General features: G+C 39.5%; 2 protein-coding genes across 5 annotated transcripts in view; both read left to right on the top strand.

Annotated features, from left to right (window-relative positions):
- Positions 1-6,652, top strand: part of SEL1L (SEL1L adaptor subunit of SYVN1 ubiquitin ligase) — a 36,674-nt gene extending 30,022 nt beyond the window's left edge. For all 3 annotated transcript variants that reach the window (XM_026111277.2, XM_026111268.2, XM_026111262.2), the window contains 2 exons: positions 1,161-1,289; positions 2,628-6,652. In XM_026111277.2, the coding sequence (XP_025967062.1) occupies positions 1,161-1,289; positions 2,628-2,831 (333 nt within the window). In that variant the 3' untranslated portion in view covers positions 2,832-6,652. The remainder of the gene's footprint in view (positions 1-1,160; positions 1,290-2,627) is intronic.
- Positions 6,653-16,234: 9,582 nt separating this feature from the next.
- STON2 (stonin 2) overlaps positions 16,235-26,539 on the top strand; it is a 79,886-nt gene continuing 69,581 nt past the window's right edge. Inside the window, exon 1 of one of the 2 annotated variants that reach the window (XM_064512225.1) lies at positions 16,235-16,295. The gene's annotated coding sequence lies outside the window, so the exon portion shown is untranslated. Of the gene's footprint in view, positions 16,296-16,381; positions 16,483-26,539 lie in introns of those variants that run through there. The other variant, XM_026111314.2, reaches the window with a different exon arrangement.

Below are 26,539 nucleotides of genomic sequence, written 5' to 3' on the forward strand. Positions count from 1 at the left end.
GTCTATCAAGTGAGAATGAAGAATATGCTAGTAGAACACATTGCATGCTAATTAGAAATGAAAATGAACTATGATTAGAATCTGCCTCTGTACTGGTGTTAACATAGTACAAGGGAGATAAGGAGCTATTTAAAACAGTTCCTTCAAAAGGCAGACTTCCCAGGCTCAGGGAGCATTGAGTTGTTCTATTGAACTAAAATACTGAAGTGTGTGAGCTAGTTGTTATGCACAAACATGTCTCTTAATATTGTTATCTTCACTTGCTATTCCAGTAAGCTTTGCTATATCAGCAAACAGAAAATAATGAAGGTATTCCACAATTAGGATAAAATTCTAAAATTAGCCTGTTTCATGAAGCCCTAGAGGTTTCTCTTATTTTAAGTATCTGACTGTGAGCACTTAAAGGTAAGTCTTACGCTATTCTTCACATCACTTATGCAACTTTAGGCAAATGAATGTAGGCAACTCTATCTAAATGACTTAACTTTGCAGTGCATGCATGAAGTAGAGCCAAAAAAAAGGAAAGCTAAACTTTTTAACTACGTGTATCGTCTGTTCTTCCCACTACAGTCACCTTCTTATCCTAATTCTACAGCAGAGAACGTTAATACAAGCTCATCCTAAAGTTGCTAACTATTTGTGCTCATGCTTTTGCCAAGCTGCCCTCACTAATGCAAGTTATGTCAATTTGGGTAAGGATTATACCTAATTTGGGAGTACTTGCACAAATGGCTAGAAATTGCAGGCTCTATGCAACAGGCATACTATAGTACAACTGGGAGGAGAAGCTGGTATGTCCTCCTGCATGACTTCTGTTTTCTCAGGCTTTTGTTTAGTGTGGCATTGGAGATGTAATGTGATTACTATCCAAATACGTACTTCATAGTTTGCAGTGCATGGCTTGACTGTGTTAATACTAGTCTCTATGGTCTTCAATTTCAGTGTCAGTTATGATAGTTTCATCCTCAGATAAAACCTTCTCTTTTATCTTCAAAGATCATCATCCCTCAGAGAGAAAAAGGAGGAAGTCTTATTAAATATTTTTTAATTCAACCAACAAGTCCTATTTCTAAGTGACAGTATAAAATAGAAAAAGCTCTAGGTTTTATGGTGACCTCTTCTGTTTCTTTCCAATTTGAGCTTTATCTTCTTAACCATAGGATATTCACCTTGCAAAACGATTCTATGACATGGCCGCTGAAGCAAGCCCGGATGCTCAGGTTCCTGTCTTCCTAGCACTTTGCAAGCTTGGAGTGATTTACTCCTTGCAGTATGTACGAGAAATCAATGTAAGTAATGCAGAATTAAAAACAACAAAGAATGTGTTCGCAACTCAACTCATTTAAAAATAGAAATCTTTGAGCCTTCTGAAGACTTGGAATAGATAGTTTTTTGCACTGCTGTCTCAAGAAAATTACTGAAACCATAATTCTTCTTACTTATTTTTGCTACTGTGTGAAACTGCAAGGTGCCCAGTCCACACTCTTGCACTGTTTTTCCCTTGAAGAGAATTTCCCTAGCCTGTTTGACTGTTCTTATCCATGAGCACCTGTTATCAGTTAAACAGATGATTCAAATGACATGATCATTGTTTAAGGAAAAGTGCTTTTTTTATAGCCCTAATTTTACACTGTCTGTAACAATCCCACTTGAGTCCAGTTTGATTTCTGTGAAGAGATTGCATGTATTAGACTAGCTACTGTTCAGAGTTTGTGCTGAATGATGGTACTTGGGCTAAATTCTTAAGTGACTTCATGTAGTGTCTGAAATGATCAATATTCTGATATCTTACTGCCTTTTGGATTACTTGATGAATTCAAATGGTAGGAAAGTTATTCCTACTTACAGCAAACTGGATTTTAGCAATCCAGCTAAGATTGACCACACTCAGTAGTCTAGGACTAGGGTTTTTCTGGAGGGGACAATTAAAATATTCTAGATCAGTTGAGCCAAATATCCATGTCCACTAACAAAACCTATTATGCAGAACACTGATATTCCAAGTTTCATGTCTGCAAATGCAGACAAATTGAGTGTCTCTACATGGGAAGGTCAGTGTGCATTAACTGTGCATTGAGTAATGCCAAAGCAAATTAGTCCAGTGTAAAAGCAGTTCAGTCAAAACTAACAGTAAGTCACTTTGGCTGATAACTTGCCTGTACCTTATCTACATGATTCTCCGCTTTGGACTACACAAACATCCTGAGGTTTAATGTTGTATTGTTCACTGGCATCTGCTGATGGCTCCCACTTTGGCTGGACTGATTAGTTTTTTGCCTCTATATTTGGTATTTGCTCCTCTTTCTTCAAGACAGCTAGTATTGTTACATATCCCATTCAGATTTAAATTATCTGTGTTCTTTAATGCTACATATCTGAAAGTCAAAGCTCTGTATCAAGGAGCTCTGTCTTTAGAATAGCTCATCTTCCAGAGCATGGCTCATATGGACATTTAATTACTGGAAATTAAGGATGTCACCAAGGTGACTACTACTTTTCACAATGGAAGAGAGCTACTGAAGTCTTAAAATTGGTAATTGTACACGAAAATTTAAGTCAAATTTAAAGTCAATGTAACTTCTCATTCATGCTCTTTAACATGATCGTATGGACTTCTTGTTTCTTAGATCAGGGAAGTATTCTCACATATTGACATGGACCAGCTGCTGGGGCCTGAGTGGGATCTTTACCTTATGACCATCATCGCCTTGCTTCTGGGGACAGTTATAGCTTACAGACAAAGGCAACATCAGGCAATTCTCAGACCAGCAGGACTGCGGCCAGCTGTGCCTCAACAAGAACCACCACCAGAGCATCAACCACCCCAATAGCAACACGAACCTCAATGAAAGAACTGGATTTTTCCAACAGGAATGATTTTCATTGCGATTTAGGACTTTGGATTAACGGTTCCTCCCCCAAAAAGAGGTGCAAAGAAGTGGGGAAAAAAGTCTGAAAGCTGCTTAGAATGATGCCTTCTTTCAGGGATAAGAAACTTCCTTTGAAACTGATTTGAATGTTATTTCAGTGCCAATGGAATAACACTATGGCTTTTTTCATGGAAGCACAAGTGTGCTACTACAAAAATGTTGCCTGCTGTATCTAGTTCCTCTTTATTCAAAGTCCTTTTCATCTCCTAGAGAGAGCAGAAGACTAGTGTTGGAAGGTTTTGCCTGCCTGATAGCAGCTGACCTATTTAAAAAAAAAAAAAAAAATTATGGCCAATTTAAGTCCCAGAAGCTGAAAATATTCAAAGTCAAAGATTAGGGCAATATATACTTACGTTCAGATCTACATCCCAAGTATTCTTACAGTTCTTATTTTATTTCTTAGTATTTCTCACACTTTGCTCTTTTATGCTGTCTTGGATGGTTTAACATGGTTTATTTATAAAATCTCTAAAACTAAGCCAGCAAACAAGTTGCTCTGCCTTTGTGCTTTTGTTGTAAGTATTTTCCTCCATTAACCTTGGTGTAGACAGTTGTCAGCAGTCAGTATGTAGCCCAGGAGGTGGGTTGGGACAGATTAGGTTTGTAAGGCTAGTCAGTTCAAAACTATACACACAGTGCCCAGACCTTTCACCTTTCTAAAACTTCTGCAGCTTGTGTGTAACTTGCAATCCTTCTTGGAATAAGGACAAATTGGTAGTGTTCCTAAGTAGCTGAACCTTGCACTTATGGAGAGGCTGAGTCTAGATTGCAGAAATCACCAGTATTAGCGTGGATGTTGAAGAAAGGACAGAGGCAGAAGTCATCTTAGTGAGTCAGTTTACTTTTTTGTTTTTAGAGCTGGGAAGTCTTGAGTTAAATTAACCAGTCCTATGAGTGACCTGCACTGCAAGAAGATGTTTGTGCAGCTGAAATGGATGTGATATCTTATTCATGCACCTGTTTTATGCCCAAGTGGCAAACTCTCTATCAAGGGGCATGGACTTATGCCAGTAATACTAAAGTGTGGCTGACTGGTTTAAAAAATAAAAATAAACAAATAACCACCCTAGATTGCAGCAGTGCTCTGGCTCTGGCCTACTTCTCTTGTCCTTGGCATATATTGGAGGGCCAGAATGACATTCCTGAATGGCTGTGCCATCTGAAAATCCCTTGCAACAAGAAAATCCAAAGAGACGGGAGACTAATTGTCTATGGCCTCTTGATATATCACCAGGTCAGTGCAGAGGTCTTCTAATGGGAGTAAAGAAATGACCTGTGGATTGATGTTTTTTTAGACTGCGGTAAGTCTTGACTTAGTAGCTATTTTTCATTGAAACATAATTCGGGGTGGGGGGGAGTAGCTTTGAGGGCAAGAAATATGGATGTTTCTGTTCCTGTCCAATGACAGTTAAATATTTGTTTCTGTGTTAGCATTAAACCCTCTCTGAATATGCTGTCTTAAAGCAGAATGAAATATGAATGGGGAGGTCTTACCTGCTTTCTGACAAAATCTGTTGTGTTTAAAGGGTTACAGGCTTCCTTTCATGCACAAGCTTTTTTCCAGTGGATTGGCAGCAACATATCAATATGCTGTAGAACTGAGATGTCTGTATGGTTTTATACTTAATGCATTTATAAGGAGACCATTGCACAATATATCTGTAGCTTGGGAACAAGGATAAGAAATCTAATCTTTTGGAAACTGAAATGTCATCAATGACTAGTATTAAAATATAGGTAGAGCTTCTCAGTACTTCACAGTGCTTATGCCGGTTATGTGCAGACAAATCTTTCATTTTAGTTTGGAGGGATGCAGCATGTAATAGAGGAATGTCGTGTTTCAGTCCCGATCATCATTAGCAAATGGAACAGTATTGAACTTAAATATAGTGTCTAAAATGTACAGCACTCTCCAGCTGCATTTCCAAGATGTCTGTGACTTCTGAACACTTCCTCTGAAGTATTTTTACCTCTGTCACTTAATAGTTCTTTTTAGCTCAGCATGAATAAATTAATTGTATGGAAGCTGTTTTCCAGTTAACTACCATTGGTTCATTAGTATTGGTCTCTTAGGATGTTTAACAATTTTGTTCCTTTCTTAATCTTAAAGTTGTTTTTCTTGTGTTTAATCTACTATAACTAAATTCTAAAAACTCTATCCTACTTGCATGAGAATCTCTCATCCTTGCTGCTATGTGAGAGTCTTATAGCTGACTTTTCACTGAACTGTTGCATTTTACATCCAAGAAATCAGCAAAAAAATGAAGATCAGCAAGTTGTTTCACTTTAAAGAACTGCTTTTTGAAGAAGCAATAAGGAAGTCCTCCTCCTGTTCTTTCCCTTCCCACCAAATTGCTACCACTTTAACTTTTTCAGATGGCATTAATTTGAAGTGTGGTAGTAGTAGAAAGGTACTTACCATGAGTAATAGCAAGTTCACTCAGGGATTAAAGAAGTGAATACATTTTCTAAATCTGTCTAGAACATAGGTTTTTCTGACAATCCCTTGCTAGTCTATTTGAAACTTGCATTTTGAGGGAAGCATATGTAACTCTTACTAGCAATACATTTCTTGTGTTGTGCACTCAGTTTATCAAACAGCTTTTTTTTCCTATGGGAACTGGGTGGTTCAGTTTACTGGAGTGAAGTACTTTTCCCTTCTAGTAGCGCAGACATTGTCTTATACTTTATATGCAGGAGTAGTCCAGAGGGGAAACTATTCAAGGGATTCCTTCCTAGGAATGTGCAGTGTGATTTGAATGGAAGAATTGTGTTCTTTGTTGGTAGTAACACAAGCTGGAGCCTGCCTGTTTGACCTTCCTAAACACATCCTCCTCTCTCTGCATGGAGAATGGAACAAGAGAGCAGTAACTGTTGTCAGTAGGAGCTCTGCATGTAGAAAAAGGGTGGAAAGATTTGAGGGGAAAACATTGTTCAGCATCTCAAATTAATAATCAAACACATCAGCTGTTCTTGCAGTTTGAAAAATAACATTGAACTGTTGTGAAAACAGGATTCTAGTTCTTCCCTCTGGTGCAATTTGACCCAGAGCTTAGTCTGTTAATACTTTTCCTTGCTTTATATTGTCCATCATAGGACAGTTAAATGGAAGATACGGCCTTTGATTATAAATATCCCAATGAGACTCTTGAGACAATTTCACTTGCTTTTTAGTTATCTTCTGTAAGGCATCAGCTGTTCTTTGATTAAATTTGCAAGAAAAAAAATCTATAAAACATGTTATTCTCTTTGGAGAAGAATATTAAAACATGGCTGTGAAAGGACTTTTAAGACTATGCATTATCTAGTTTCCACCTATTATATGCTAGGCTTGGCCTATAAAAGAATTATTACAGGGGTTTACACTCACCTTTTCAAGTTGCTTCCTTTTTAGATAGGCAACAAACTGAAATTCTATTTTTGTTTCAGAGAATATTGAATTAAGATTTAGTTTGATTTGAGAACTACTGCAAATGCATATGGCAAATAGGGATTATTGGGGGAACCCTTTGTTTTTATCAGCTGCAGTTCTTAAAAGGATATTGTAGGAGTTTTGTAAATTTATTTTGTATTTAAAAATCAGTATAAAGGCTGGTCAAATGTAATATAATTGTGTAAACAAATTCTGTTAATAGAAAGATGTACAGATTCATTTTGTACTGTATCTTTAATCTTGTGAAATAAAGATACCACGTGTGTGGTTACCCTCAGTGTTCACAGTGGCTATGATACAAGGATGTCAATTGTTAATCCTGTATGCTGGTATATACCACTACCAAATGCATCTCTTTATAGGAGGATACTCATTTCTTTCACTCCTCTTCCTCTCCTATATCACTCTTTAATTTAGGAGGGGCAGCAGAAACACATTTCTGAATTATATTTTCTGCACTGCTAGAGACTTACTACAGGTTTTTTCAATATATACAGTTTGTACTGTCTGTGGCAGACATGGAATTGCTGTGTGATTTGAGAAGTGGGCAGTAACTTTAGGCTTACTACTGCATCTTTAAGACTAAAGCACAGATAATGCAGTGAGTAGAAGTAGATACTGGGGGACAGGGTACTCTAAGCTGAGCAAAATGACAAAATGTGCTTCCTGCCTTTCAGCCCTCTCTGCACCTGCTCATCCCTTCATGCCCTCCCTGTTGGTATGTAGGTAATTACCTACATACATGTATTACCTGTGGGTAGTACATAAATGTATTGTATTGGTTTGCTTTTCAGTGTGCTTATTTAGGGGGAAGGAAAATAAAGAGTAAATGAGCAATGAGACAGTGGCTGTTCAAGCCATCAGTGGGAAAAACTCTGCTTCAGCCGAAGTTAGACAGTTGTCTGATGTATTTGAGGTGTTGGAGAAAAGCTGGTTCTAAACAGTTAAAGCTGCTGACAGCACTTGTTACACCTAGTTAGGAAACAAGACTGCTGATGCTAACAGCAACTTCTGCCTGATGTAGTGCAAGCTTAGGTTGTTCCTCTGCTTCCCAGCAAGGCTGGGGCTTGTGATGTGATCAGCTGTGTGCTTGAGTGAGGTGGGGTCAGAGGGGGCTACCTTATTTTACCTTCCTGGCTGTGAAACAGATTTGAAGGGAGTTGGGGAATGGATTTGCCCACTTTCTGAAATGCCATTTTAAGCCTCTAGGTTGATAAGCTTGTAGCAAATGGGGAGTTGTATTCTGTGGGGGGGAAAAGGGTACCAGGTATATGAATAACTGTAAAAACAGCTACTACATTTTGTTCATTGAAAACAAGTGCATCTGCAGTCTCCTGGCTCTCTTAACTTGGTCGTTCTTGTTTGTTTTTCAGTTGCTGTATTCTTTTCAGTCTGACACTAGAACACTTCATTTAAAATTGAAAATACAAAATATCACTTGTAAATCTGTATCTTCTGTTTTATTAGTGTGTTACTTGGTAAATGTCAGAACGTTCCTCATGTCTAAATGTTCATGAGCTTAAAGACATTTTTGGATCATGATGGTAATGCCTAGTTGCATAAAGAATTATCAAAAAAAGAAAGACCTTGCAGGCTACCAGCTGCAGGAGTCAGAAGATTGTAAATGACTTCTTCCAAAAGCAAAGGTGTGGGGGAGTTGCTGTCTTCCCATTGATGAAGACTTCAATACCTAGTCCTAACTTTCATCTAAAGAGAAGAAAAATAAGTAGAGATGGAGCACCATTGCAATTGTACCATGTGGTGAGGTAAATGTGATTTAATTTCCACAGCACTGTAACTGATTTCTCTAGTAAATCTCAGGACTGATTGGTGTCAGGATTGAAAAGTATCAAGGGCTGCTGTCAGTTTTTCTAGTAAGCCCTTCTGAGTACAAAAGTATTTCAGGCAGTCTCTACTCAAGGTAAAGACCCTTTTGGGTATGTGTTGCTCTCGCTTTCATTTCTTTAGAACCCAGCTTTTGGGCTTTCCATATGACACTGGTTGCAATTCCAGGTTTTGGGCAATAACTTCCTAAAAAAAATTGTGTTGCAAAATGCTCCAGTTCTCCTGGGTGGCATTTTCCTTGTTTACTTCCTTCTAGTTTTTTGTGCACTTATTTTTCTTTCTCATTTCTTTCCTACATTCTAATCACAGGCAGGAAAAAAAAAAGTACTGTATAAATTAGATGTTCCAGTTTCAATCTGTGCTTATTTATAAATGTGAGATCCATTTCTGTACAATACTCATTTTAAAATTTTTTTTATTGCTTCTAATTGCTTTAGCCACCAAAAAAATTGTATCTTGGAGTTTTTCAGCCACAAGCAGCCATCGGATATTAAATGATGGCTTGGTTGTGTCAAAATATTGTAATTCTGAAAGTTTAGGAAATAACTTCCACATTCCTTCAGTCATTGTCACATCATGGGAGGTTTGTGTGCATGTATTTTTATATATATATATATATATATATATATATATATAGGGATTAGCTTAACTATTTGACTGCAAGAGCTTAAGAAACGTGCTTTACAAATATGAGAGAATTACAAATAATTAGCTATTGAGTTTTAATAAGTAAAAATTCCAATTAAAAAAAAAATCAGGATATCTTACCTTTATATTCTCCCACAAACTGTCCCTATTTGTCTTGGCCATTCTAGCTTCTGGAAAGACATGCTGAAGAATTACCTTCCCTGGACTAATAAAGCTTTTCTTTTTATATGTACATATATGTATATATATCCACTAACCTGCTAGTACCAAGTGGTACAGTGATGATCTGTGACAGGTTGCTGAGACTGTATACATTATATTTCTGGATTATTTGCATCTAAATGTTTCTCCTTCACTTCTAGCTCTGCTGCATCACTTTCCTAGAGGATAAAATCTTAAGAATGAGTTTTCACATTGTGCTTGAGGGGGTGGGGAAGGGGAAATAACTTCAGAGATGTTCTGAGTCTATCTGGTCTCTTAATAAAAGAGCACAGAACTTAGAATATGTTTGCCCTGGAAAAAAAGAAATATATATGGAAGCTCTTCAGAAACATTGTTTAGATTTAGTGTCCAGGGTCTCTCTGGACAGATTTATAACCTAGTCAAAATTTTTTGCTTAAATCTATTAAGCATGAAACTGTTCTCCCATCCCCAGAAAAGATTTTCCTCCTGTTTACTTCTCATCCAGAGAAGTGTTCCTTAGCCAGCATTTGAGTCTTCCTGCTCTTCTGTCTCATCTTGTATGATACTGTAATTTTTTCTTCTTTGATTTTTATAGAAAAATCTTACTTCAGTTTGTTTTGTCATTATTGCTCTCTTCTCTGATTCTGTGGCAGAGAGTATAGCTTTACGCGTTGCTAGCAACTTGGCTAAAAATTCAAATATTCAGATACTTTCCCCTAACAATATGAAGGTCAAACTGCAATAGTTTCAGTAGCTAATTCTCCTCATGGGTGAAGTGCCTGTTCTATCTGATATTGTTCAAGTATTTTTTTTCAGCTCTTTTCTCCCTCTTTTTAGTGTTAAAATTGCACCCAGTAGTATGAGGGGTAGAGGAGAGAGGAAGAGGAAACTATGCATAATCTGTAAATATACTGTGTCCTCTAATTGTTTGAATTTTTTTCACATAAAATCTTTTCATGTTCCTATTTTTAAAAAAAAGTAAAAAATGCAGCACTTTAGAACAAAATCTTTACAAAAATATTCACTTGCATCTAAAATTGAATAGCTTTCAGATCGATGTTCCTCTAAACAGCTAATCTAAATGAAATATTTCTAAGCCTTGATCTTTAAACTCTTAAGTTAGCTTGTATACTGTCTGAGTTTCTCTCATTGCTTGTTTCCTCTTTTCTAATAAACATTTCCCCTAATGTTCACTGTCCTTGCTGTAAAATAGAACTTGTCCTTCTAATTGTCTGCATTTTAAATGGACACCGGTACACAAACATCAACATGGAAAGCACTGTGTTGCTAAATATGCGGGGTAGTATGTATTTGCATCACATTTACTATGTAAGATAAATGGCTTTTTTTGTAATGCTTCTGCTGATTTTGTAAAAATCAAATAGACTAAAAGATTCAAGAAGTTGGTCCATACATAAACACACTAGCAAAAAAGAAAACCTTAAAATAGTCAGACTGCTTCCTGTAGGTCATGCTATCCATGCTAGTCTGTCTTGCTACATCTTTTGGGAATGTTATGTACAGACAAAATGAAAGCTAGTTAAGCCACAGCTTCCTGGACAATGGCTACTGTCACAAAGTTAGATCTGCATTTTCTGAGAGTATGAATGCTTTCTCACCAAAACAAATGAACATGTTTTACATCAGTTGTTAAAAAATTTTTTAACCATTTTTTTTTGCCTATGAGACCATCTGGTGAAGCACTTATAAGCTGTCCAAATAACTTAAAACATGCATTTTACAAAAGCATTTGCTTCTGTCCAATCTTACGTTGATGTTTGCTAGGCTCTGGATTTTGCTATTTACTAGAGATGAATTCTATGACTTAATGGCATATTAGGTACTTTTATGTTTTTATGGTGTTTCCCAAAATCTATCAACAACAATTTTAAAGAAAAGCCTTGCTTGTGTTGCTATTCTCAAAAACAGATGTGATCAAAAAATCAAATACACTTCTTCAGAGACATTAAGACTAGGAGAGATCATTATTAAAGCTGATGTTACAGCTACCAAAGAACTTTGTGGCATGCTCCAGCTTACAATACTGGCTTGATAAAAAGAATATCTCTTGGAGAATCATTCGGCTTTGAATTAAAAAACTAAAGGCCTGAAAACCTTTTCTTTATGAGTTTTCTGGTGTTTCAATACCTTTGTTACTGATGCTGTGGTTTGCTCTCCTTAAATGCTGTTGATGGAGAGGAGTTGAATTAGTTTTGTTCATTTAATTTAATCTCTGGTTCTCATCAATCTGATTAGACTGGACAGTGCAGTAAGAAGAATAGCCACACACATAAAAATATGTATATATTTTATAGTGTAATCCAAAGGTTCATATCTAAATGTTCATCTGTAAGTGGGTAGCTAAAGCATTTCAGTCCTCTTACAAATAATTTTGAGTCTGACTTGATTGTTGAACTCTATTTGGAGAAATAATGCACAGAAGGGAGGTGACTGTAGTAAGGGAATTCAAACCCAGTGAGATAAATGTGGTGATCTCACTGCATACAGCTGTGTTGGCTTTTTCTGCCACTTTGCTAAGCAAACAGCCTTGGTGTGTTCCCTACTAGGAATCTAGCCTTTTACTCTGTGGAAGGCAAAGGGTGCATATTGGTAAGAACTTCTCAAAACAAAACAAGAATAAAGGGGCTTCATGGTTAATATATTTTCTCTCAGCAAAGAAACATTTTTGTGACTATGACTGCATTTACTATGTTTGCCAACTCTGGCGTCTTGTATATTCAGTGAAGAGCTCCATAGAGATGTAAAGAAAAACTAAATTGTTTTGCACTTCTTTCCTTGTTTTGTGCTTCTTTCTGTTACTGTTTTGTTTTGGAGCCCAATTATTATGCTTGAGTTTACAAGCCCCCAAAAGTTTGTTCTGCACTGCCTTTGTCATTCTTAGTTCAACTCCAAAAGATAGACTGATAAGAAATATTTTTAAATGTTTTTGATGGTATTTGTTAATCATCATAGATCGCACCTGTCTTACGTTTCGAGTAAACAGTTTGCAAGTCATCCTTTGGCTGAAAACTGAAACACTATATGGTAAATACTAAAAAGGGACAGTGGGGGAAAAAGGTCACTTCACAAAATAGAAATAAATCTGTTCTTGTAGCATTTCAAATATAGTGTTGCATTAGCCCTTTGGGAGCTCTCTGGGATTGTGAAAAGTGCTAGAAGGTAAACTATGTCACTTTAAACACAACAAATAAAATATTTATTTACACTGCTCAGGATTTCTAGATGCCAAAACCTAAGGATTTTCTTGCAGCTGCAGGAAAGGAGGTTTTCAAATGATACAAGAAAGTTTGTTTGCTAAGTCTTGAACTCTCCCTGTGCTGCTTCTGTGCTACTAAGTTTTTGATACTTCCAAATTCCTATATTATAATATCCATAACACTAGTATCTTACAAACTTGCTTGAATCACAGGCAGAACATTCTCTGCTGCTACTGATTACTTCAGTTTTCTGTGCATGGCCAAACAGAGGTGCCTAAATGCCTGAACAACCTTTCTTTGTGGAAAACATCCCATCTGTGTGGGGAAATTAAGGTGACAATATTACGGCCTAAAAAAAAGCACCTTTGATGTAGTGTTCCAGCGTTACTGGTTTTAAACTTGTCTTGCCAATTATGATTCTGAGGAACTGAGACGTGACAGATATATGGGCCCTATTAATCTTTCCTTTCAGGCTTGCCAGCGTCAGCTGAAGCACAGGCCATTGGTGTGCCTCAATACCACACAAGGTATGGCAGGCAAGCAAATGATCTTTTGACATAGCACCTTTATAGGCATTTATTTTCTCTGCATGGAGTCAATGTCAACTCAGAGACTGAGAAGTGTGCTCAGGCAAACACTGGTGAGGCTGTGCTCTCTGTGATACTGCAGAAACAAGTATGAGATGTACAGACCTGCTTGATTGTGGAACCAGCTCCATGTAGGTATAATTTCTGGAGGTGCTTCAGTACACTTTTGAATTGGGCTTCTATTGAGATACCTCTAGGGGTTAAATCACTCTCCAGAGATTGCGCTGGCATTGCCTCATTTTGTTCAATACTATGAAAAATATTTCACTGTCTTAGCTAAAGTGATTCAGCTAAGCCTGCAGGGGAATTTGCTTGAGAATCATTCATATTTTGGGTTGGAATAAAATAGAATATTAAGTTTCCCAAACAGAATGAATTATTAGTATCATTTTTTAATTAAATATAATTAAATTTAAAAATGAAATACAAATATAATATAAAAATTAAAAACTGATAAGCTGCCAAGTTAAAAGAACAAAAAATCAGGTGATGTATATATTCAAAACAAATTAGAATAGGGATCCTTCTAGCATTAAGCAGCTGTTCAGTATGTATGTTCATAATTATGATCTCAGATGCCCTAATCCTGTAGAGTTTCATGGTACCTACATTTTGAATGTAGATCAGAATCCCAAAATAAAATATTTTATGGTTAATATGCAATACTATGTCATATTCCAGAAAATGGAAAGACATATATAATCTTTATTATTCAAACCATAACTATTGGAGTAAGCAAACCTGACTCTTCTGAGTGCATTAAATTATTTTTTTCTTTTGGGAAAAAATGTGTTCTAGCTTCTGTTCCTATTCAGATTAGCAGTTTTCGAGCAGAAGTTTAATATATGGGTATTTAAATAAAGTAATTTGGTTTCTGATTCTCTAATTATAATTCTGAGAAGACATAGGAAAGCATAAGAACTGTTCTGTTTTATTTTTTAAGACAACTTCTATGTTACCTGCTTGTGCTTCTTTTCTATATCTTATTAATGAAAGTGTTTGGGAAACCAAAAGGTAAAAGTTGTTGAATTATCTCACAAGTCCAAAAAGAATAATAGTATTAAACAGAGTTGTCTGTGGTAATAGTGATAATAGCAATGATAAATAATTTTGATGGAAAAAATAGTTCAAGAGAGCCAAATGTTCTAAAGTGATCGTGTTGCTGTGTATTAAACAGGTGTTAAATACAGCAACTTTGGTTTACTTAATATCAGAAAAAGTAATCACTGTTATACACAGCTTATGTCTCTTATTCAATCTACAGAAAAGAGGAAAAAGTACTAAATAAGCAATATATTACATGCAAGTCTTCTTCCTTTAATGATTTTTTAATGAAGAAACATTCCTTTCCTCATCCTCTAAACCATCTATCTAAAGACTATTAATAAACACACCATGGTGGGGAGGAGGGGGAAAGATGGCAAAGATGGAAAATATAGCTTCTATTCCTGATGCTGATTCTTAATTACAACCTGACTGATAAAGAAAGCACACAGCATGAGGTTTTATTTGGTATTGGACTATATGTGATACCATTTCAGCTGCCTTTTTGACTATAGGTTTATAGCACTGTTGTAAAAAGTCAGCCTGGAATGGCTAATCCTGACTGTCATTCACAAGGCAGAAGAGGAAAAAGGAAATGGGGCTCAGGACTTGCCCAAAACCAGGGAGGTGTTGACAGCCTGGGAGTCCTGATCTGTCTCTATTTCTGGTCAGGGTCTCTCCCAGGTCAGTACCTTAGAGATTTATGTCACATGGACCCTGGATTTATTAAAGATGGGGAAGGAAGAGAGAAACTATGTGAAAATCAATCCACAGTTATTTTGGTCCACAAATTAATTATGAGAAGGAACAGAGAGGCTACCCTTGTCAGCATAGCCTGTGTCAATGTTGTAAAATAGTTAATCTTTACAGGTGTACATGAGTATGGCTGCTCTTCTAAATCTGTCATGGCCTATGAGGACTACATGTAAGTAAAAATATTTTTCCAGATAGTTTTCTCTTGAGAAATCAGATTTTTATGCTGCTGGATAAAACTATGCATCATGTGCAAATAGTGTTCGAGTATGTTTGAGCTGCCTGTTGTTTTCTCCCAACTACCTCTAGTTGGCGCTCCTGTCAACGTTTCGTGCCAGAGGATTTGGCCCACTTGTATGGCAGAGGCTTTGGGTTTTCCTTGAGTGGCGGTCCCCACGTTAGTTCGTACCAGCAGTAAATCTTTGAAACCCCTGTGAAAGCTCCTTCAAGACAACTCACAAAATGCGATGAACCAGATATGCTAGACTGCCAAGCCTGACGCCAGTTATCCTAACCGTTACGTTGCACTTTTCATTTCAGAATTCCCAAGTGTTTTACAAGAATATTTTTAAAACTGTTTGTTCCTGTGAGGAGCAGTTATAGGCTTGTGTGATTTTTAGAATGAATCCCCAGTACTACTTAGGGCTGTTAAACATTATCATAATTTATTAAGGTTATTAACATTTCTCAGCTTGCAAGGTTCAATTTTCTAGGAAGGTCTTTGGTGACTTGGTACTCGCCAGCTCTGCAGGGTCCCTCTCTACATCTGCTCATGGATGTGTACATATGCATCTGTGCTCAGGTTTGTGTGCGCGGTACACGTTCATTTTCTGTAACTTGCCTTTCATTAGAAGTCTTGAAATTGTAGTAGGGTTGAAAGTTAATTTGTATATGCAAATTATGGTCTGAAAATTTTAAAGATAGAAATTGAATTCATATTTTAGATTAATATGGTTCGCTCTGTAATACTGCGCTACAATGCTTACACAGTACCTGTTTCACAGGCATTGCAAATAATTATATTAATCTTGATTAATACATAACCTGAGGATATCTGCTGATCTTTTGTAAAATTCATCAGGGTCTAACAGTGGGAGCATTGAGATAGCTATTCATATTAGAACCGGGTGTTAAAAAAAGTCACGGTTATAAAGTTATGTTGACACATTTAATCATTTCTAAGAACTGCGTTTGGAGGGCTCCCGATGGAATGGCATTCCTATCTTCCATAACGTCGGGTGTGCCTTAACGAGGAGGCGCTGGTGTCCGGCTCTTGGAAGCTCTGAATATGGAAACCTCGCGCCGGAGGGCCGAGCTTGTGCGGGACAGTCGATAAGGGAAGGCACCAGCAGGGGTAAAAGTAGAGGCAGGACCTTCACAGTCAGGCAAGGAGACCAGCTCTGGAACAAGGGAACTCAACTCCGCTTCGGGATCCGCCGCGCCGAGTGCGCCCGGCGCCGTGCGCTCGCTGCGACGCCCCGCCGCGGAGGGGGGCGGGGCCGGGGCGCCCCGGCCAATGGGGCGCCGCCGCTGCCCCCCGCGCCGCCGGGGCGCACCCAATGGCGGCGGGGCGGGGCGGGGCGGGGCGGGGGCCGCGCCGCCGGCGGGGCTGCGCCTCAGTGGGCGCCGCTGCGGGCGCCGGGCGCCGTCCGCGGTACGTGTCCGGGCGAGCGAGGCGCCGGGGGGCGGCGTGTGCTGGGCCGGGGGCTCGGGGAGCGGCCGCGGCGTCGGGGGAGAGTTGGGGTGCCGCTGCCCGGGGCTGCCGGGGCGAGGGAGCGCGCCCGCTCCTCAGCCGCCCTGGGGGAGCGGAGGTGCCGCGCCGCTCTCTTCGCGGCCGCTCGGTAAGCGCGGCGCGGGCTTGCGGGCTGCGTCTGGGCAGGGGCAGGTTGAGGGAACGTGGGGATCGGAGCCACGCAGGGGCTGAGCGGGAGCGGGCAGCCCCGCCGCGGAGCAGGGGTCCTACCGGCCCCTCGGCGCGGCCGCTGGCGCCGCGTGTCCTGCCGGACTCCCGCGGCAGGAGCCTCCCGCCCCGCCGGGCCCCGGGGCAGCGCAGGTTCCCCCTCGCCTGGCGGCTCCGCTCCGGGCCGGAGCCGTTCGGACGGCGTTTCTGCCTGTCCCGCCCTGCTTCTTGCACCCTTCGGTACCTCTTTGTGACGCGCAGCCCAGCGGCCCGCCGGGGTCTTCCCCCGGGGAGCGACCTCCTCCGCGTCCGTGGCGGTACACGGCATGTCCGTGTCAGCGCCGGGGGTTACTGCGCTGCGTCTGCGGAAGGGTTAGCGAATCGCTAACAGCAGCGTGTGGAAGCTGCCTCTGTCCACCTACCCCTCAGCTGCTCTTTGCAATTACTCATGTTTTGGGTTTTTTTCTTTCTTGATCCTACCGAAATGTGCTGTGTTTTAAATGTGTCTCTGTGCTTAAGATTCTGCGTAGCAAAGACAAATTGCCAGTGATCTTTCTGTGGTCTAGTCTGAATACATTACATAAATTATAGATTTAAAATCCTCAAATTACATATTCCTATACAAAGGGAATTTGTATGTTGATGTACAGCTGGGCAGACCCCCTCCCTGCCCATTTGCACAGTCCACATGTTAAATATCCTTTCCACACTGTAGCTCCAATTTTCCCTGTTGATTTTTGCTAATTATTTTGTTGAGTGTAATTTGCTGAAATCAGACTAAACTTTTCTGGCTTTGTCCCATGATTTAATCTTTTTTGAGACTTGGATTTTCTTTTTTTTTTTAATTTGTTACTCTTTGAAAAACTGACGCTTGACTCCTTGACTGGATCAGGTGATACCTTACAGCTCACCTCTTCCTCTACTTAGTCAGGCCTTTTGATGGGAATTATCCTTAGAATAGCTTCACATGGTTTGAGGGCATTTTTAGTACTGCCAGGGCACATATTTGATGAACGCGGCACTTTATACTTGTGAATCATGTATGAATCATTCTTGTCGTCTCTGAAATGTATATTTTGTAAACTTTCTAGCTTGGGCAAGTAAATTCCAAGGTAAGTGTTGCTTGCAAAATGCTTGTGTTCGCTAGTTGTGACATGTGATTCTTTGGTTTTCTTTTTTTTTTTTCCCCTCTGCCTAGATGAGTAAAATGCACCTTGTGTTACACCAACAAGTGAGCTGTGGAATTTGTGTGAATGTTTTTCAGATAGTCAGATCTATTAACAAATAAAATATGTTGTTTATCACAAATAAGCTTGAAGACCTGCTTCGCCCATCTACAGTGAGATATATTACCTGGGATTATGCAGTGCATGTGATTTCCCTAAATACTTAGAGTTTCCAAATGCCTGGGTTTGGTAAGGTTCCTCTTGGAGGAATTTTCACAGGTTTAGCTGATTATAACTTAATTTGTATTTGCTATGAGTTACCTTTAATCTGTGATATTGTGCCTTTCTCAGGTAATAGCTTTTGGGTTCTTCTGTATAATATTATAGGCTTTTCATGATATTCTTATGGAGGGCTCAAGTAGAAAGCAAGTAGCAATAATAGTGGAAACTCTGCAGTTCCTCAGGCAGATCTAAAATATGGTATTGCCTAGATACAGGAATATAGCTGGCAGCTTTAGTTATTATTGCTTTTTTATAGTTGAGCGTTCTAAATTATTTTTAAAATATCAAAGCCATCAAGAGCATGACAAACTTTCCAAGAACAGAAACAGTCAGGCTTTTTTTCTCTCACATGGTGCACCGTATCTCAGTTCTGACTACCTGTACCCCTCCTATAATTCATGCCCTTAGTTATCATTAAGGTCTTGCCAGTCTACCTTGCTCTTTAACTGCAGTCCTCTCCTTTATTCCTTTATCCCTTGGCTCCCTAGTTACATCAGTGACATAATTAATATTCTGCTATGTGGTGGTTTAGATAGACGTTGAGTGGGCACAAGATAAAGAACAACAAATACATCTCAATAGTGGCCAGTTCCAAATCTCGAGTCCCTGTTTGTGCTGCCTTGCCAGCCTAACTCACTAAGCACTAGCATCTGGTACAGGTTCATGCCTGAAAAACCCAGACTGTGCGTGGGCTAAAAACATACTGCGAGTGGGCTAAATACACCATGTTTCGAGTCCTTCCTTCTCAGCTATGTCAAGTCTGGCATAAGTAAATGAAGATGAGAAATAGTATCTATGCAATATGTGTACTAGAAATCGCTCAAGAAGATGTTTTGCTGTGTCAGGCTTCTGTTGCCCCTGTTCTGCAAGTGATGAGTTTTCCAGCCAGAAGGCAGTTGCCAAGGTGGGACTAGCTGCAAGCTTTCAGATTCTCCTGCTTTGATACTGCTCCTCATGGTATCACTTCCTCAGGAGTATTGCACTGAGGCTTTATGCAAAGCAGCCATCCTTGTCTTTGCCAGCAAACTAACAGAGTAAGTTAAATTTAAATTGGTGAAAAGCTCTCTGCTTACAGGCAGGCTGAAAGTAAAAGTCTGGCCTAAGTCTAAAGCTTTTCAGCAATGTTAGCTTTCTCTTTGAAAGTAGGAAAACTAAAAAACACTGTCAAGCAATAAGTTACAGAGCTGTAAGGATTCATGCGGTGGAATTCTGTGATATGATCTCAGCCATTGAAGAGCTGGATGTGTTGAAGCTAATCATTTTAGCTTGCTCTGTGGTCAGCTCAGACAGGAGAGCCTTCAGAAGGCAATTCTCACGTATCAGGGGTGTGGAAGAGCTGAATTCTCCTCTGGAGCTGTCCTTCTCCCTCTGCTAACTGTAGATAGAGCCTTAAAGGCTAACTTAGAATATGTGACTTTAAATTGGCTTAAATTAGGTAGTCTGAATCCCACAGAATTCACCCCACCAAATCAAGGCTTAAAGAGCCCCTGGTCAGCAAAATTCAAGAGAGCCATTTGCATGGGTCTCTGTGGCTGTTCAGTGTGGAAGTCCTTCCAGGACCAGTTCCTAAAAGCAGTAGTACTGAAGCTATACCCTTAATGCCAAGTGTTTCACCCTACAGATCTGCTCCTATTGGTAAGGCTTACACTGCTTGCTAGTGTAAACTTAACATATATCATCTTGAGCTACTTGTTTCAAATTTTTCAAATGTAACATAATGCTAGGTATATATTTACAGGGAAGTATGAAGAAAATATAAACATACTGTTCAAAAAGAAGTTACAGTAAGAGAAGACATTAATGCATGTGTCCCTTGAGTAGCTATAGACACAAACAGTGGTTTACTAATAGAAAATACTGTTATAGAAAGTATATTACTGAAATATGTAGGTTTCTTAAATATCAGTTCTGTAGAAATACAGTTGATGAAAGGGAGCCATCAAATTAGGGCCTTCCTCTTCACCCGTTCCAAAACTACCTTCAGTACGTACTTTTCTGATAGTAAATGTTTCCCAAAATGTTGAAAATATTTTCTCAGCAGTGATTTATTGAGGGTCATCAGTCTGCTGCAATGACTTGTCTAGAAATATATGTAATACTTTTTTTGGGGTGGGGGGGAAGTTTACATTTTTATTTACTGAAAGAGGTTGTGCTGTATGAGCATCTTGATTTGTTGTGTTGTTACTTCAAATCAGCACTTGGTGATTTCATCTTATATTGCTCGGAGGCATTCATATGAAACATGAAATAAACCTTTGGATAACAAACCAATGCTGGTTTCTCTTGTTCGTTCTTTGCAGAGTAAGGCAGGATTGTGTATTTGGTACTGAGTAGAAAGATGGGATACACAGATTGTGACCCTATTTATATTTTTCATTGTGTAAAGTCCTTTATCTTGAGCATTAAATGTGGCTCCTAACGTTTGTTGCAGGCATTTTCTCTCTGAGAAGGCAGAAGTAAGTGAAACTCTTAGGAAAGAGTCCTGAAAAAAAAACAAGTAGCAGCCCTAAGGAGAGTAGTGAAGGAGGAAGCCAAAAAGCAGCATCAAAAATACCCTGAAAAGGATGGGGGTTGTTACTTGGTAGCAATAATAATAAATACCTGCATAGAAGCCCTGAGGGATCAGGAGCACATACCTTAGGGTTTGGGGAAATTAACTGGATTCCCTGGAAGAGAGAGATTTTACTGGGTTAGGCAGGATCTAAACTAACACAGCATACCAATGAACGGGGAAATTGAGGCAGACAACATTATTTTTGGCTGAGACTCAGCTGCCATAACTTAGGTGTGACATGTGAGCCTAAGTTAGTTGCCATAGGCTTTCTGGAGGGTGTTTCACCTCCTTCTAAAATAGCTCGGATGAAGGGTGCTCTGGGGGCGGCAGCGTCTTTCTATTGACTATAAACAAGAGTATCAGGTGATTAGCTTAGATGTCTAACTCTGGGTGTCTAAAGTTAGATGATTCATCTCCCTTTATTCAGGTAACTGAACTAATGTCTCAGTGTAATTCCTTTGGGTTAAAACTAGGATAGACTTGGCCTGTGTGCCTCAGGAGCCCGTGAAGGTGCTCTGACAGTACAAACCATCCTCGTGTTCACAGAGCAGCCAGTGTGCCCTGCTGCTGAGGTTTGGAGCAGGGCTCCTGTGGTCCCTGGACAGCAGACCTGCCTGGTGAGTGAGAGAGAGGGTCTCTTTTTGCTGAGCTGTGCATCTTGTCTCATTACGTTCTTTTAGGCCAAGTTCTAATTGGCATTTATAGAAGCGAGTGAGTATTTATAGAAGCTAAGTCTGTCTGTGGGCTCTTGGGTTTGCCTGCTGTGAGCTGAAATGAAAGAACTATCTTTAATTTGCTTTTGAAAAAGGGGGTGGGAATATTATGTAGTAGTTTTGTTCTCTCACTATCTAAACCGGGGCCTCTTGTGAACAGAAGGTACCATTTTGCAGAATATCATGGTGGTTTTGTGGTTGTGTGGGTGATTGAGACTCATGGAAAAAGCACTACTAAGCATTTTTGAAGAGAATAAGTATTACTAGCTACATTTCTGAAACTTGAGCTAGTCAAGCTCCATAGCACAAGGGCATTTTACTTTGCAATAAAATAGTTTCAATAGTACAGCTGTAGGGAAGAACTTGGCCTATGAAGTTTAATGATTAGTTGCTGTTTAATGACTAGCTGCTCCTGGGACTGAAACTTGCCACCCATAATTTCTCCTTACTCTGATTCTTGACATGCTGTTTCCAGTTTACTGAAGTAGAAATACTTACTTGGCTGAAAATTATGTCCCCTCATATCTCATTCATGATGGAAACATCAGGTGTATGTTCCTAAATCTCATTCCAAATTATAAGGTACATGAGTTCACCATGAGGAGTAAGTGCTCAGAGGGGATCTGGGTGCCTGGGCTTTTTACGTATCCACTGCCAAAATCACAAGTGTTACTAACAGGGGTAAAACAGTGGTAGAATCTGGGCAGATGTGGGCTTTTTCTCTCCCTCTGTATAACTCATCACTGTGATCTCTGCAATTTAATTTAATTGTCCAAGTCTCTCTGAATGGAGGCAGCTGTATTGGTTTACCACAGTGCATGTGTGCTCAGAGTTTGGCACCAATATATCTATATTGACTCTTTTCCAAAAGAGATTGCAAATATTCCCTGTATTCAATCCAAGTGATTGGTATGAAAATGCTTGGAGCTCGAATTGATTGAGGGTGGCCACAGACTTTTGGGAATTGCAGCTTCAAGCAGCCAGATTAAGCTCTTCTGTGACAACGAAACAAGCCCTAACTTTCAAGTTTTAATCTCTTCTCTTAAGGAACTTTGTCAGCCTTGAAAAAACTTATATTCTTCTAATTTTGCTAATCTTCAGTAGTGTATAACATGCTTTTGTTTGTGTCTGCATGAGTTATGCTGGAGTCAGATTTACAGCTCTGCCACAGTGAGTCACTGGCAGGCCTGGTAACAGCACATCGGGTCCCTGTCCCTTTTGCTTACTGCTGTGCTTCAGCTCTTTGTGGGTCTGTGCCTCTGTGAAGGAGGGAGGTAAATATCTCTAAAGTCTTTTGCAATCAACTTGTCTGCCTCCCATTTTCAAAACTGGTCCACTGAGTAGACAGTTTTTGCCAAAAGTTAACTGGAATCAGATTCCTATGAGCAGGAGAGAGAGAACAGAAATGCTGCATTAACAATTGCTTTGAACTGGGATTTCCACGTATCATAATGCTGTGCAACTCTGAAATACCCTGGGCTGCGGAGCAGAATAACCGTGTTAGCTTATGGCTACCTTAGCTCTGGTGTGGCACCAGGGTAACCTGACAATCACAGAATCACAGAATGGTTGAGGCTGGAAGGGCCCTCTGGAGATCATCTAGTCCAGCCCCCCTGCTCAAGCAGGGTCACCCAGAGCACATTGCACAGGATTGTGTCCAGGCAGGTTTTTAGTATCTCCAAGGACAGAGATTCTACAGCCTCTCTGGGCAGCCTGTACCAGTGCTCACCAAGGTCACCTGAGATGGCTTTTTTGTGTGTGTGTGAAAACCAACTAAATAGAAACCATAAACTTATACACAAATAGACAGAATTTATTTGCAAGTCCTTAAAATTCTTGCTCTTCCATGTCAAGAGCGGGCTGAATAGGCAGCCATGCTGCCAGACAGAAAGCACTTTCGATAATATTACCTAACAGGAATTTTGAAAAAGGGGAATATTCAGATCCTAAAGCTTTTAAGGAGAAGTGCTCTGCCTTTATTGTCTGAGTGCCTAGCATCCCTCTTAGCGTACACAATGCATTATATTGATTTCTCGGCAAGATAAATGAAATCTTCGTGAAGTTCTTTCTTTTGCTTTGTTTTTGTGAAAAGAATTCAGAGTCTTGAAGGCAAAAGTAAGCTTGTCTTAAACTTGTTTTTTGTTTTGTTTTTACAATGTTGCTCTACTAAAGTACAAAAATAAAGCAGAACATGTTATGCATAAATCAGACCTGATGCCTTCATTTAAAGAAAATTACTTTTCTGGTTACTTAAGGTCTGACAGCATCCAGGAATGTAATAAAAGTGAAATTCTTGTCTAAAAATTTGGGAGGCAAAATATTTCATCAGCCAAGACCGGCTGAGAGCTGAATGTGTCCATAACTCTAATTGTCTTGCTTGTGATGTTTATCTCAGTGTCTTAGTTTCCTCATGCATAATTTAAAGTATAGGTAAGAAGAACATTTTTTGTTAGGTATACAGAATGCCTGATGGCCTAATGCATTTAAACCTTACATGACTGAATATTAAATCAAATGTCTGCTGTTTGAAGCTGAAGACTATATATATTTTTTTCTTTGAAGGACTAAGAACTGAATCAATTGTCTGAATAGGAAAGAACAGTGACTTTTTTTTTTTTTTTTTTTTTTTTTTTGAACATTACTTTGATATAGCCAGCTAGCTTATTCTGTGTCCTCAAAATGCGGAACTTGGAAAGACCAAATCACATTCCTGTTTATGTGTGAAAGCTGGAGGTTTTTTTCCTGCACCAATAAATGGCTGTTTGTTTAATTTTAGATTGTATATGTATCATATCCAAGTACATATCCCCACAGAGCTTGTATCCCACTGGCTGAAGCCAGGATAAGAGGGGCTGCCATCACAGATGCATCCCCTAAAAATAATACTTGTTTCAATCTGTAGCGAACCTTTTCCCCAAGGTCTTTGCACAGCTCTGTTAGTGTTCCTGTAACACAGTGCTCCCTGCTATTCAGTTTCTTGGCATTCTGCTGCAGCAGTAATGCCCTAAGCACTGAGTGATTGACCAGTATCCATTTTTTTTTTTTTATTCTTAATCATTTTGTTTTACTACCTGCTGGCTGATAGCACTGCAAATGCATGTTGGTGCAGTGATGGCCAACTATTCCCTTTGAGCCATTCCAAGCACCCTGAAAGTGGGAGCTAGTGTCGACCTTTCTATGCTTTTTCTTTGACAGTGAATTTACATGACGTTCAATGTATAATATCGCATATTTGTCAATATCCTATATTCTTCATAACTGAGCATTAGTATCAGATTAAAAGACAGAAGCTCCACAGTAAAGTTTGCATTAACTCTTTCTGCAGTGTTTGATGCTCTTGAGCGCAACTGCCCTGTGTTCCTATGGCTAATATTCAGGCCTGAAATGGCTTCTCCTGTTCTTTCCTCAGCAAAATCCCAAGTGCAATAAAAGGCAAGTGATTTGCTGTCCCCAGCTGGGATTTCCCTAGCCTGGCTCCATGTACCATTGCACTATTTACATGATCTCATGTAGATACATGGCACTGTGTCTTGGATGCCTTTTCTGGAATGCACCACGATACCTGCCATCTTGCAGGCACAGCTGACTCTATCGAAGGGATGCCACAGTACCAGAAAAGAGAGGAGCAGCAGGCACTCACTGAAACCAGTTAATTCCAAAGCGCTGATAGTTAGCAGAATATTTTGACTTTCATTTTCAGCAAAGGTGTCCACCCCTTTGTATCAGAGGTAAGAAAGCTTTTGTGTTCTGCTCAAATTCACAGTGAACCCAGAAGATGACTTAGTAATGCTGAGGGACTGTCACATCTTACTATCCCTTCTTTTTAGGTATGGTCTTGCTGACAGAGATATTCCATAACAGATTCTTTTTTTTTTTTTTTTCCCTGAAACATGTTTTATTCTTACTAACACCACTGTTTTTTCTCATATGCTCTGTTCCAGATCAGGTTAGTATACCACACACTGTAATTCATGTTTCAATGATTATAGAGAAATTACAATTAGAAATGCAAATGCAGAGAATACTGTGGTGCAAACATACTTTTTCGTATTGTGTACGAGTTTGACTTGTCAAGAAATCTGTTTATGCTACTTAATTTTTTATACTGGCACATCAGGTATTGGGTCCCTTTTAAATACAAGCTTTGCTCAAGCACACCTTTTTCCAGACTTGCTTTTCACTCTCTTGAAACAGGGGAAGTCATGCTATAAACTCACGGAATCATCAAGTCTAATGGGCCTATATTTAGAGCGTCTAAAATAGAGAGTGACAACAAACATAGTGTTTGTGGATTGCCCTGAAGGATCGCAGTGTCCTGGCATCATACTAAGTTGCATAATCTCAAATGGCTATCCAGACACTGGAAGTGAGGAAAGACCAGTTGGATCATCCAGGGAATTTTTCTGCCAGGACAGGCTTATTTCCTTTGATACCTCTTCCAGTTTGTTCTATTTTGTCTGGCTTCAAATAATCAACCAGGACTTCCTCAGACTGGGAGACAGCCTCACGTATTACGGTTCCACTTACACATAGCCCTCAAACAGTATCTCCCTTCTAGCGAGAAACCCTTTCTAAAGCCTGTTCCTTTGAAAGGTGCTGATACAGCTTGGAAGTTATAGCTTTAAAGTATAGCGAAGACTCAAGCAGAACACAGTTTTCTTGCTCACTGTTCCTAATCTCCCTTTCCATTCAACTTTCTGCTCAGAAAAGCTTCTTTGCTTTCTTTCAGGACTGTGCCACCTCCTTAAAGGTCCTTGTTTTTCTGCTGCTTTCACAATTGGGTTCTGTGTTTTTTCCTCCCTCTGCATCTGTTTTCCCATTCTGTGAGGCTCACAGCTCAGCTAAATGAATACTCATCCTCTAGGTAGACATGCAACCTCCAGTGAAGCATTCCTATCTACAAAATCCAGTTTCTGACTCTTCTTGAATGTGGCTAGTGTTTTGAGTACTTGACTTCTTTCTCTTAACTTTCTTAGTCCAAAGTGAGTTTAACTGGTACTGAATGATGGCAACTAGTTATACTCACCATTTTCAGTGAATGTTTTTCATCTAACTGCTAGCATGAAGGATAGCATGAATTCAGCTGTAATTCAGAAGATAAAGCCCTGATTTCATTTGTGTGACTGAAACCAGCCTTGAGGTGTAGGAAGAAATTTACTGGCTCTCCTTTCACTGATGGAGGCATGGCCAGTTGTACAGTGAACACTGTCTAAAGCAGTAATTTGTTGCAAGATATATAGGCAATGCTAGCATGGTAGTATCTGGCAGAATAGGATGGCATTT

The sequence above is a fragment of the Dromaius novaehollandiae genome, chromosome 5, assembly GCF_036370855.1.
Source record: "Dromaius novaehollandiae isolate bDroNov1 chromosome 5, bDroNov1.hap1, whole genome shotgun sequence".
Taxonomy (NCBI): Eukaryota; Metazoa; Chordata; class Aves; order Casuariiformes; family Dromaiidae; genus Dromaius; species Dromaius novaehollandiae.